The sequence below is a fragment of the Telmatherina bonti genome, assembly GCF_933228915.1.
Source record: "Telmatherina bonti genome assembly, chromosome: 14".
NCBI classification, from domain to species: Eukaryota; Metazoa; Chordata; class Actinopteri; order Atheriniformes; family Telmatherinidae; genus Telmatherina; species Telmatherina bonti.
In genome coordinates, this window is record NC_136612.1 from 28,336,145 (window position 1) to 28,350,253 (window position 14,109).

Consider the following 14,109-nt stretch of genomic DNA (forward strand, 5'->3'; position numbering starts at 1 on the left):
CCATCCAATTATCACATTCCTCTAGCAGGGCATTAAAAATTAAACCTGCAGCATCAGATATTGCAGATTCAGAGTCTGTGTATATATATATGTATATATACATATATATATACATATATATATACATATATATATATATATATATATATATATATATATATATATATATATATATATATATATACATACACATATATATATATACATACACACACATATACATATATATATATACCCTTTCTTCCTCTTCTTTTTTGAGTCTGAATAAAATAAAAGACGTCAGATCATTTAAGAAATGTCTATCTTACAGGTTTGATTAAAACATAATAATAGTAATACTAACAATAATAATAATAATAATAATAATAATAGTAATTTGGATTTTGGTCTGATGAATATACTGAAAGTGAAAAAACAGATGAAGATGCAAAAAAGCAAATTGGACATTTTCTTCCTTGAGGTCCAAATTGTGACGCCTGTGTCAAGTCAACTAAAAAGACGCAAATTCACACCGGAAATAAAGAGCTCTACCTTCAAAATAGTTCCCAAGAACTCTATTAGTCAGTGACAGGGTTTCAATTGACAAATATCCTACACTTTATACTGATTAGCTTACACTTTATATTTGGAGCTTAGAAAGAATGGACCAGAAAATCTGAGGAAATTCAGGAAACTCTGTGACATTTTTCTAAGTCTATAGCTCTGGAAACTCTTTACTCTGACAGTCGGAGCCACGCATCCTTGTTCTCAGGATCTCTTTCTACATGTTTCACAGCCTACGTGCAGCCAGACATGAGCAATCCCTACTAAAAGAAAAGGGGGAAGTCTTCAAAATAAGGACAGATTCCCGTCGCAGCCGGCGGAGGTGATGATGCTCCTGAGAAACTTGTGCGTGGCCTTTCTCGCCCTCACCCTGGCGGAGGCTCAGTATGAGAAATACAGCTTCAAAAGTTTCCCTCAGAAGGACATCATGCCGCTGGAGTCCGCGTACGGGTACGCACTGGAGCAGTACTCGGCTCAGAACTGGGCAGAGAGCGTCAAGTACCTGGAGCTGAGCCTGCGCCTCCACCGGCTGCTGCGGGACAGCGAGGCGTTCTGCAGCCGCAACTGCAGCTCCGTCAGTCGGGACAACGACACCGTGGTCCCCGACAACAGCCTCCGGGTCGTGCGCCACATCCTGTTGAGGGCTGCGTGCCTTAAAAAGTGCAAGGCAGATTTTCCAGTGTTTAAACTTTCGTACCCGCGGAGAGATTTACTGGACACATTTGGCGAAAGGATACCGTATCGGTACATTCAGTATGCGTACTACCAGGTGAGAGCAACGCTTTTGATGTGCTGTTGCGCCAAACTGTCCCAATATAGTTCCGGGCCTTAAATATAGAAGTCATGAAATCCTAACTTAATAAATCCGATATTAGGAGTCCAGAAGACGTAGACTAGTCTACAAGTGGGATTTGGCCCGGGGAACCCTTGGCAGAAAACTGCGTAACTGTTGCATTCATGTAATAATGGTGTTGGTTCTTGTAGGCAGGTAGAGGGGCTTTGACATAACATTAGGAAACTTGTAGTCTGTGAGATGAAGAGTGAAGTTTCCATGCTGCTTTGTTGCACCCTCCTGCAGAGCAAGTTGAGCATGTGCCACGTCTCTTCCTCCAGTGTTCCCCTGAAAACAATCCCCCTGTTCTTCTCTGCCTGCAGACTGAGTACTGCTAGGTTTTACTTGACAATAACCAAACTTTTTTATTTTTTTTTTTTATTTTTTTTTTAAAAAGAAATATTGAAATAAAGTAGAATTACATTAGACAAAATGCAGACGAGATCCACATTGGTAACATTTAAGAAATTTCTTTAATTCTAACTTTAACCCATTTGTTTCATTAAATGAATGATTAATGGTATTTGGAAATTAAAACACTTTATAAGTTTGTTTTTATTGGAATATTTATGTCATATGCTGTGTATTCTTCTCAGCTTAACAACTTGGAAAAGGCAGTGGCCGCTGCTCACACTTTCTTAAAGAAGAACCCAAACGATCCATCGCTGACCAAAAACATGAACTACTACAAGACACTGTTTGACGTGGAGGAGTATCTTATCGACCATGAGGAGCAGCCATACGAGGTTGGTAGCTCCACATATCCACAGTGCATCAATACAAGCCATGCTGTTTCGTCCCTTCATTATCATTGCTTTGCAGAGTCTGTTCCTCAAGAGCGTAATGCTCTACAACAACGGAGACTTCAGCAGCAGTGCCAGAAACATGGAGCTGGCCATCACAGAGTTCTTTGAAGTTTACAGCCTCTGTTTAGCTGGCTGCGAAGGCTCGTATGAGATTTTAGAGTTCAAAGACTTCTATCCAACCCTGGCAGGTAAGAAGAGAGAAGCTGAGGAGCACTTACAGTATGTTTCAGGCAGAAAATAACGCTCCTCTGTCCTGCTTCCCTCAGATCTTTTTATTGATGTGCTCAAATGTAAAGTGAAATGTGAGGAGAACCTGACACCGAATGTTGGAGGCTTCTTTGTGGAAAAGTTTGTCGCCACCATGTATCACTATCTCCAGTTTTCATATTATAAATGTAAGAAACATGAAGGAAATGGTTTTTTTTTCTAAGATTCTGCATACTGTTGCTCACATATGCACTATTTTGTCACATTCTCCAGTGAATGATGTAAAGAACGCTGCTCCCTGTGCAGCCAGTTACATGCTGTTTGACCCCAACGACCAGGTCATGCAGCAAAACGTGGCCTACTATCGTTTCTACCAAGAGCAGTGGGGCCTTAAGGAAGAAGATTTTCAGCCACGTATTGTAAGTAAATCTACAGCTTCATCAATCCTGACCCATCTGATCCTCCAGGGCTTCTCTAAGTGAAACAGACGCAGCAGGAAGTGGTTAAACTCAAGCAGAACGTAAAGCAACCCTGGCGTGAACATTAACACAATCTCAGGGTGGTAATTAGAAACCCATATAGTCATGTAAAGACATACTTGTTTTCCCTTTTCTTGCACAGTGTAAATTTGGCAGAAACTTCAGTAAAGCAGTTGCGTACAGAGCTGGAGAGCCACATCAACTCCTTTGCCTCCTAAAATAAAGTTGGCGCTGCTGTAAATACTTCAAGGCTCCCAAAACTGAGCAAAGGCGGGGGGGGAAACGGCAAACAAACAAACAACCAGCAGCAGGCAAATTTGTAGCTTTAGCGCTGTGTCGTAAAACTCTCGGTTTGTTTTTACCGGCTGCTCCAGCTAACACAAGCGCTGATGTTTCTCATTTTTTCAGGAGTCTCTGAGGTATTTCAACCAAACAACCAAACAGAAAGAGATGCTGAAGTTTGCACTGAGCTACCTACAAACAGACGATGAGGTACGTTCCTACTGTTGGGTTTTACAAACACATCCTGAAGGTCCTGTAAGATCTCAGTCTGACTAAGATGTTTTGTGCAAACAGTAAAGATCTAGTTTAGATACAATGGTGTATATGTTTGTGCTGTTGCACATTAAGGATGGTGGCAGTTAAACCAAAGGGAAAAAAGACACTTTTGGGTTAAAGGTGAATGTAAGTAATGCTTTGTGTTTTGAAAGATGGAGAGGGATACAATGTGTGTGTGTGAGCCGTTCATTTAAACTGCAATATCAATGAAATATCTTGTAGAAACACCATAACTGGAGTCTTAATTAGGACAAGATCAATTATCTGAATATGGCAGTGTATGTGAACATAACCTTGTCTTTGGTACACAATTCCTCCATTATGAAATGTCAGGGAAAGGTATCCCGTTGTCTCCCAGTGGAGATGGCTTAACTAAAACGAGCCTCACGAGCTGACATCATCCAACAGTCTTCTCAGGTTTAATGCTACTTCCAAAGTTCCTCCAAATCAAGTCCTGAGGTCTTGTTTAATTTTGTCAATGTGAAGCAAATGAGCTCCTGTATTTCCTTTATCTTATTTAGAAGAAAGAAATGATTAGATGTCGTACTTTACAAAGAAATGTGCATTTGTTTGTACAATTGTACAAAGAAATGATTAGACCATCATCGAACTAAAGGAGAGTAGATAATATTATCGTACACGATTCCTCACAGGATTCAGATCAAATCAAAGACTTGCTTGTCATATAACTACACTAACTTTTATCGACATATGTAAGTGTAATCAAACATGTTTAATCTGAAGACAGGGTTTTTTTGTTTTTTTTTAACTTTCTGTACATTTTCTTTCCAACAGTGGTTAAGTAAACTGGATGAGGTTTCACTTTCATCTAGAAGAGCTTCTTCAGTTCTGATGGACATAGTGGGAAATTTCACTTAAGTAGCCTGTGAAACATCTATCAATGAAAGTTATGGCTCCTCTTGACACCTCATTAGAGTTACTATTGTCCAAGTTTCACTTTACGCTGGTATGAATAGCTGTCGGCAGCTAAAAGGAGGCTCATGATGGTGCAGGAAAGGTGATGTCTCAGTCCTTCTCCGCTGTGAAGCGAGGACGTCTCTAGTTAGACATAAGGGTGTTTTCCACCATCGCTGTCCGGAAGGTGTTTTTTTTAAAATTATCTGAAAGCAATTTATAAGGGTGAAAGAATTCCTGGTAATCTGCATGATTTGCATTTTCCACTGCATCGCAAAGGCACTTGTTGCTTGGTTCTTCTATCCCACCTCTACTTTAAGCTTCTTTCAGTTTCCTCAATCCTCACCAACCACTGGAGCACGTTTCATCATTAAGATGCAGATGAAGGACTGAGTCCTACTCTGATCAGTTGGTTCTCTGATGTTGATCCATCCATCCGTTGTGTTGTTGTTTGGTTTCCGTGTTGTACACAAGCAGCAACCTCCGGCGGTAAAAAGTGAAGCCTATGTGGAAATGTATAAAACTGCAGTTCCCCCTTCATCCGCTAGGGGCTGCAAAACTGAGCTAATTCCCATAGACTCCCATGTTAAAAAGGCCAACTTCACAGCAGAAATAAACATGTTTACAGACTGGTTCAAAAATCCATTTTAAGTTTAATAGGTCAGGTTTACTTTCATGACAACTGTGGGGGGGAGTGAATTTTTTTCTAACTCATTTAAACGTAATTTAATGTCGAAGTTCGGCATATTTAGGGGCGTGTCCTTTTGATTGACAGGTACCTGATCTCCCACTTCAAGTCAGAAGAATGTAGAACAACCGTGGTTTTTAGCCGGTTAACAACATGACTTAGCTTTAGTCCGTTTACCTCCATTAGCTGGTTAGCTCCTGTTATCTCCGGGTTAGCTTGGTTAGCTTTTAGCTACAGAAAGCTTGGAGTTCACTTGATGTCAATCATCCACCATCACGCTCACAGCCCCCCTCTCAGCTCCACCTCTTTGCTCATATTTGTATTTTCCGGGTAAGACGCCGCGCATGCCTCTGCCAAGATGGCTATGGTCAGAACTGCCCACTGAGCTTCAATTCAGCTCTTCAGAAACCTTTGGGTGAGGTCATGGAGGCTCCATCCATCTCTTTATATGCAGTCTATGGTTGTACAGCTCATTAGCGTCCTCACAGCTCTGAACAGCCTACATTATGTTGTGTTTTTAGTGTGGAGTCGGGCCCTTGGGATGCACCAGTTTCTGTCTGGTGGTGTGGCTTGGTTTGAAAAGCACTGGTAGCTGTTATTAAAAGCCCTCCTGTGATTTTTAGATGTTTCAGCCACATAAAGGGGTGTCACTGCCTTCCCATTACCTTTGTTTCTCACCCCGGCTCCCTGTGTCAATGATGCTCCTGGGTACAGTCTGGTCCAGTCTGGCTAGTGTTGATGTGGTTCTTGTATCGGAAGCCTGAGAACAATCCAGTCCAACACATTTTATCTTCTTAGGTTGGGAGAATCAAGGGCTGGATTGACATGCAAGTGATTTTAACTGGCCAGTTATCACTGACGCAAGCAGCCCAACCACTGTGTAACAAAGCAGTTGCCCATTACCTAAAGTGTTTTAAGTAATGAAAGAAAAATAATAAAAATTTAAAGTAAATAATGGTGGCACATTTGGGTTTTGTGGTTTAGGCACATTTGCACTTTATTCCCTTTTTTTTTTTTTTTTTTTTTACAGTAAATATTTATGAAATCATGCAAATGTTTGTTTAATATTTACTGATGTAATTTATCTTGCAGATAGCTGTGGAGGAAAAGAATTGATGATTAATAGCAGATATGTGTAAATGTGCAGATGTGGTAGATAGTAATGGCCTTTAGCTCACCTGGCTGGTGTCCTCTTCATGGGTTGTCAGGCAAATGTTTCCCCAAGGGCCTGAGCACTTTTTAAAGGTTCCAGGAGAGGCCATGAAGCAGATGGGTTGGGGCTTAGGCCAAGGACACTTGGGTTTTAGGTTGGGGAAATGGTTTTAGGTTTAGTTATGTAAATTTATGCTATCTGTGGATAAGTATTTTAGATATATTTATAAAATTCATTTAGGGAGTTGTTTCAGAATGTAGTTTGTTGTGTGGGAAGCACCTCTGTTGGATGGAAGGTGGTATGGCCCAATCAGCAGCAGAAGGTTTAAAATGGGGCCATTTGGCTCATTGGCGAGGGCTGCTGGTGGAGGTGAGGCTGATCCACAACAGTTTGGTGAACCCCTGGTCCAATACTTACCCCTGCAAAAAAAAATAAAGACTTTGAATTGGAGTCTTTTGAGTGGGTGTCAATGATTCCAGCTGCTGACAGAGGCAAGCATTCTTCACACACTGCTCACGTGATAGATTGGGAAGTGCTGTTCAGTGTGTTAATGCTGGATTGATGCATGTATGTAATGCAACTGAGCTGACTGATATTTAACCAACGATTCTTAGCTAAACCTGGTTATTTTCTGTCCCTGTTTGGACTTGGAGAGTTCCAGCTGAAGGACACTGTGAGACATAAGCTCTACTAAAAACTCAAGTTTTAAAACATTGACAGCAGACCTGACACAGTTCAGAATGTAAGCAGTTATTAAAGTAGCCGCGATATTTCGGAGTCTCCTTCAGGTCTTTCCTTTCTTTCTCCTGGTCTTCTGCTTTGGTGAGGTGGTTGTCTACCTCACGCCGAAGGTTTACTTACTTTTACCAACGCTGACAATGAAGGAATACATTTACCTGCCTCTCGTGTTTATTTAAGCTGCATGAAACAAGGTAACATCAGCTAGATGGAGGAAATAATGTGCTTCTGTAGCTTATCTGAAGGTTTTCAACCCTTTTCACATAGATAGTATGATAATGCTTACAGGAGACAGTCCCAACATGCAGCTCTGATTCGCCACTGTGTATTCACTGGTTCCACTTGCTGATGTGATTGTTTTTGTTTGTTTTAAGCTTCCTGGGTCTGGTACTCATGTTAGAAGTCTCTTATTCTGTTAAATGAGGGGAAAAAAATCTTAAATTAACTGTTTGGTTTGTTGGTGTTTTTGCTGTTTTTTTTTTTTTTTTTTTTTTTAAATGTTTTTATGTCCGAGTGACAGAATTACTGAATGAATTTTTTCCAAGTAGCAGTATCAAGCAGTGCCCATCTGATCATCTCGAGTGATTTCATTCCTGAGATTTTCTTTTAAAACTACACAGACTTTCAGTCACCTCTACGGCGTTGGGGTGGCGGGAGTTTCCGAGTCAGATGTCTCAGCGCCCCGGCGGATAAAATCTGCTCTCTGCATGACCAGACAAGATGAAATTACCCTTAAAAACAACGCAAGAAGAAGGACTTGCAGATTAAACACAAGCTGCTGTTTATGTAGAGAGAGAAGAATGAGGATAAAAGGGAGAAAGAGGGGTGAAACCTCTGGAGGAAGTTGGAGGAGGGGGGCTGTATTTTCCGCCAGCACAGTGTGGTATGTGGCTGAGAGGTGTTGGCCACTGAGACTGTGCCACATCCATTTAACTCAGGTCAGCCCCTCCCTTGCAATACACACTGCCTGGACCTGAGGGGGGGAGGAATGTGAACGTTCAGGCTGAATTACAGGGTACACAAGCTACAGATTTACAGGCAAAAGAAAAGAAATAAATCCAATTTTTTCCAGATAGAATGAACATCAGACTAAACTGCTTGCTTTCTGTTGATCATATTCATTTTCTTCCACATTTTAGGACGTGGTAAGTCCAGAGGAAATGGGCGCCTCTCACTCAGAACATCCTGATGCCGAGTTTGAAGGTATGGGGGACTACGAGGAGTCCTTCCTGGCTGAATGGTGGCAGGAACCCAAAACTAAGTGGGACACTGGAGAGGTTGCAGATTGACATCAGTCCTCATCTCTTAGCAGAAAGCATCCTCTTCCGACTCGTACATACCAAAGACTTTTGATCAGACCTCCTTGTTCCCAGCAGTGTTAAGCAGAAAAAGCACAACTGACTCATTCCTGTTTTCTTTCTCCCCGCCGTGCGCATCATGTCGATCAGAATTGGAGATTGACATATCCAGTCTTGGCTGCCATCAGCCTTCTATAGTCAGACATTGGCTCGTACGCTGATGCATGTCAGTGACTTTTTCTAGAGTTTTTATTTGCTTTTTTTATTTAATAAAAGCTGAGTGCTTCTGTCCTGCAGCATAAGGAAGGTGACAGCTTTACTTATGCGAAATGAGTCATCCACCAACGAATGTGTGGTTTTTGGGAGGAGTTGCTCATAATTAAAATAATATTTTAATATAACTTTTCTTGTGTCATCTCTGTAGGATCATAAAAATATTGACAGGAAGATTTGATCACAGTAACGTTGATCAGTTTATTCATTTTGTGTGTGTGTTTGTGTGTGTGTGTGTGTGTCTAAACAGGGCTGCAAAAAAAAAAATTTTCAGTTTATCATACGGGTTAGTCGATATTATCAAATAAATGGGTAATTATTGGATGAGCAGAGAATATTTGCTGTCTGCTACTGGTGGAAGATGATACTACTTTGGTGGTATGACTAAAATTAAATGCAATGATTATGGAAATTTATAAAACCATTTAATTAATTGAAAGTACTTATGACATAATATGTCAAATAATTAATTAATTTATCCACTTATTGTTTAATACAGTTATTTTGAAATATATACAGCAGCAGATTTAAAAAAAAAAAAAAAAAAGAAACAGGAGCATGTTTTGACCTCTGCTGTATAACCTCGTCTGGTTAGATCAGGGGTGCCCAAACTTTTGGCTTCCAAGGGCCAAAATGAAAGTGATCCAGTGAACCACAGGCCAAACACTTCAGCTTTAAGGATGAAACACAAGTAAATGTATGAAGTTATTTTAGTTATTGTTCAATAGCTAATAGAGTGTATTTTTCCTATTTGGGCAAATAAAATGTTGCATAAAAAAATCAATGTGGCAAAAGAACAATAAAGCCACAGTTAAATGGGCAAGAAACCATCATTACAGCCACTAAACTGCAACAAGTCGACAAGAAGAAACAGTGTGTGTGAAACAAGGCAAGGTGCCGATACTTAGTGGGACACATGAAGTTGGTCTGTGGACATCACCAGTTTCTCGATGTTGGGTTGCACCTGCCTCCCTGACAAGGTGAGGATGTCATTGAGGTGAGTCAGTCAGGGTCCCTCTGAGTCTGGACTTATCGAGGTTCATGACACTTGTTATTGTCTTTTCATGAAGCTCTGTGGGGTATCGATATAAACAACCACTAGCAGGGCAAAAGCAAAGTACTGGCGGGCCGATTTTGGCCTGCAGGCCCCACTTTGGGCCCCCCTGGGTTAGATATTTGGAAATAAGAAGATGAGTTTGCGCTGTGACATTTTATCGTGCTACAAAGGATCTTTTAGGGGTGACAGATCTGGTTAGGCAGGTTTCAGAGCTGTGTGACTAAAATTGTGGTCTGACAATGTCTTGCTGAAATCAGCAATGCCTTCATTGGTAATAACTCCACCAGGACAGCAGCATGTCTTTCCAAAATCTCAATAAGCTGTTCAGTGTCAGCGATGCCTTCAAAGATGTGTTTTCTTCACCTGTTTTGGTTTTGTTACCACTTTCACCAAAGCTTTTTCATACTGTCATAGATGTTGGTTTTTGAGCCGTCCGCTATTAAATTGGATGATTATTCTCTCCATCCTGGAGTACACAGAGTAAGTTTTTCTAGTTTTCCTTTTTACTGTATTATCTGCAATGCAGCCAGTCCCAGAAGAGATCTATTCCATATGTTGTTTGGTAGTTTTCCTTACTCAGTGAAAGATTGTGTCCACTAGTAGTGATTTTATGATGTTTTTCCTAGCAGATGCAATTAGTTTTACTTGAGTTTTAATGCATGCAGCACCTAAAGACTGTGACTATTTGGTGTTTTTCCTCCTTATAAACATAGATGTCTCTTGAACAAAATCCATTAAATCCTCAAATTTGCTAAAATTTATATTGTAAAATTTGATTCTTACAATGTTCTAGTTTCTAGTTTTCTCATTTGAGTTTCTAAAAGACTTTCTAGGATGCTTATTTGACCCTCAGCTATTTTATTTACATTATCTATTATAGCTATGCATTTTTAGCTTTCTGGTCTTCGTTCTACCCTTACCAGTGCCTTTCAAATGTGTTTCTGGTGTCATATTCAACATACATTTCACATCCGCATTCTGCTTTTTAACATATTATAAAACACATATAGCTATGCATGAGCTAATTTTAGTTTGCTTACAGTTTTTCCTTTCATGACCCTAACTATGAAAGTCTCTGGTCCAACCCTTAAGCTCTAATAAAAACAAGACAGTGTGGTTCGAGAGCAAGAGCAAGAGAGATTTGTGGTTTCATGTTTTATTTTCCCTTCATTTCAATCCATCGACAGGCATCAGTTCTTTTTTTTTTTTTTACATTGTTTCGCTTCAAAAAGATACTGTCTAAAAATATGGGGTAAGATGCATCTCACTTTCTCTTATGTCTTTGCGATTGTATTGGATACCCGCTCTGTACAAACTGTAATAATAACAATAGTGCATTTGCCACAGTGCAAAGCTCAAACCAACCAAACTGACCTCTGACGAGCTGCCTCTTGGACCCCAAAACCAGATCTTTTTAATCTCATTTACAGCGAGGGTCAGTAGAAAGTTTCTGGGCCGAGGCGTTCACCCGGCGCTCAGGACTATCAACAAATGTACAAAAGATTTTCTTTTCAGTGAGAGACAATGGAGGGCGCCGTCTACAGAGGGGAGGTTTGCAGATGCAGGTGGTGTAAGACAGGGAGCTATATGTTTGCAGAAACCAGATGAAACTTGTTTTTACATAGCTTTGAATAAATCTTCATAGATTGCATTTAACATTCAGAATATTTTTTGCACATATTTACAAACAGGTGTGCATACAGTGGGCAAGTGCTCATTTTTTGGAGATACCCGACATAAAAACAGTTCTGAATGCGTGTCGAACGTGCTGCCTTCACAGAGCCATGGCTGCAGCAGACAGTAGAAAGAGACGATCCTCTAGAGGTAAAAACCTGCCTATCGACCACTGATAGGAGTGTCAAAAGTGTAAGTGGACACAACTGCCCCTAACATTAATGTAAACACATACATTCTTTCTTTTCTTTTAAAAATCTCGCACAGCCATACATTCATTCTTAAACAGACATACAAAGTAAACCTCCTACAAACTTTGGAAGTGGTGAGAACGCACAGACAGGTAAAGTGGAATGTATGTCGGTCAGTCTGACGTTAAAAACACGAAGTTACGGTCTCTGCTGCTTCATAGTTCAGTGTTATTTAAAATGATCCCAAAACCATTACACCTAGCTTCTCTTGTTGTACCTGAAGACTTGTTTGGGGGTGGGTGCAAGTAGGACATCTCAATTTAAGAACAAATGGTACCTACGCCCATCAGTCCTTCCTAAGTGTCTCTTTGGAAAACATGCTAAAATAGGATTTTTTTTTTTTTCACCAGTTGTTTCCAAATGTTGCAGATTAAAACATCACTGTCAATTTTAGGATGCACCTAGTCAAGGCCTGGTCTTGGAAAAACTAAGCCTAAGGTCCTTCTCCTTTTGAGTAGAAAGGAACAACTCGGCTCCTGTGACATTATTTCAGTTTGTGGTAGTCCAGCATTCGGCTCAATTAGTGGCAGGTCGAGTTTGTGCTCAGGCAGGAGTTTGTGCTCAGGCAGGAGTTGGAAAGACATGTCTCCTGTCAAACTGGTCCACTGTTGATATGTTCTTTATCAGACGTGAAAAAAGACCACTAAGGACGTTCGCAGAGCTCCTGGCCTGGAGGAAGACCCTGACGTCTCCCACAGAGAGAGCCACCTGCTCGCTTTAGGCGCAGCCTGGACGTAATCCTCAGCGGCCTGCTGGCAGCAGCCCCAAGAGTATGACTTGGCTGGTATGGTGACAGGAGGAGCTCCGCAAGCCCCAAGGAGCCCTGAAGGAGGACAGACGGAAGGAGCAGACGGGAGCGTGGAGGAAACAACTATCTGAAGAGGTCTGGGAGGATTTGGGGACTGTAATGGAAGACTTTTTTTTTTATTTTTATTCCCCCTTTTTCTTCAATGTGGAAATGACACAATGCGAGGAGGAAGACAAAGGTGGACAGGACACAGACAGAAAGACGGACAGAAATATTATCCTCCTCCAGATCTGGAACAGAAGGGAAAATGAGGATTATTAACAGGAAGGAAAGATGACAGAAAGTGATGGGTTAACAAAAAGTTAGTGTCCTCAGCAGTAATTATGCTTATTCTAAAAAAGAAAAGATGATTGAGTGTTGCAAGTATTTTATTATTATTATTATTATTATTATTATTATTATTATTATTATTATTATGTTAGATGATTAAGTATTAAGTTTCAGGAGGTAAAGGAACAAAAAGGCAAAATGGAAAAACTGACAACGAGCTGAAAGGTGATCGTCAGATGATGATGGAAAGAATTAGCGGCCATGCTGAAAGGATTTGAGAAGAGATGAGATGATATGAAATGCTTTGGGATGTTCTGAGACACAGATCAACGGACAGGCATCGCGTGGTGTTGGCCTTGCAGGGTCATACCTTCCTCTTCGAATGTTCCTGCATTCCATGAGCACACCAAGAAAGGAGAGAAGATGTCAAAACATTCACAATAAAAAAGAATAATAAAAAAAGAGACATCCTAATGATTCTAATCAATATGTATATTATTAGATTTAGCATGAAATGCAACAGTCAAATAAGCATAAACGGCACAGCTGGCCAATATACAGTTTAGACATTCTGGTTATGATTATAGGAAGCATCAAAGTGATGCGGAAATGAAAACTGATGTCAGAGAATTAAAACATTAAACTACATTACACATTTTACTGCAGTGAGAATTTCTCATCTGATGATAGTGAAGACCTCACATGCAGTACTCAACCCTCCTACCCCCTGTAGAGGCTGTGGACGCTTTGCACCAGAAACTTAGTCTGACTGCTAAGAGAAAAGACACGGCACGCAGCTCATGCACACATGCACAGACACTTACCTCTGGCCCTAAAAGGACTGTCTGCCTGCTGCAAATAATTTATAACTTTAAATTTAGCAGTGCATATGATCACTTAGTGAAAGCAGTCCTTTTAGGTCAGATCTTAAGGAGTGAGCAATAGCAAACATGCACAGTTGGGATGGTGCAGATCAGCAAGGGAAGTTTGGGTTTGGAGCATGCCTAAATAGGAAAAGGAATAATGGAGGCTTGAAAAACGGCACCAAAAACAAGGAAAGGTGATTAAGTTAGGCTATGGCAAAAAGATATTTTTCTCAACATAGAGGTCAGGAAAGGAAAAGAAATATAGAGTAAATAAAACTGAAAGTAAGGAGGGAGTGGGGGCTTCCAGATGTGGCACCAGTGGAGAAAGTCAGGTCAGTTCTAGCAGACTTGAGAGAAACGTTGCAGTGCAGCAGATGCTGGCAGAGAAATTTCTCGCTCCTGCCCTGTCATAACTACAAAAGCCTGGGCTAGTATGAAGAGGAAGGAGAGGAAAAGATGCAGGACGGAGCTTTTATTAAAGATTTGGAAATAAAAAAAAAAAACAGCCGCTGTGATGTTATCATTTTAAAGCCAAAAGCATTCAAGCATTAGCTCGTCTCAGACACGACTCCCCATTCCCCTCCCGAGTGTTGAGCAATGAGTTGCATCTATTTCAGAGGAGTGATAGAGGGAGGGTGGACGGGGGGTCCTTTAGGTAGAAGCAGACAGGTACACAAAGGCATGCCAGAACTC

General features: G+C 40.7%; 1 protein-coding gene across 1 annotated transcript; it reads left to right on the forward strand.

The window, feature by feature from the left end:
* The first annotated feature begins 823 nt into the window (after positions 1-823).
* On the forward strand, positions 824-8,553 carry p3h4 (prolyl 3-hydroxylase family member 4 (inactive)). Its single transcript, XM_079253586.1, has 7 exons — positions 824-1,312; positions 1,972-2,121; positions 2,198-2,369; positions 2,448-2,576; positions 2,662-2,807; positions 3,276-3,359; positions 8,059-8,553. The coding sequence occupies exons 1-7, from the start codon at positions 869-871 to the stop codon at positions 8,206-8,208; spliced, it is 1,275 nt and encodes a 424-aa protein (XP_079109712.1). The 5' UTR covers positions 824-868; the 3' UTR covers positions 8,209-8,553.
* Positions 8,554-14,109: the final 5,556 nt, after the last annotated feature.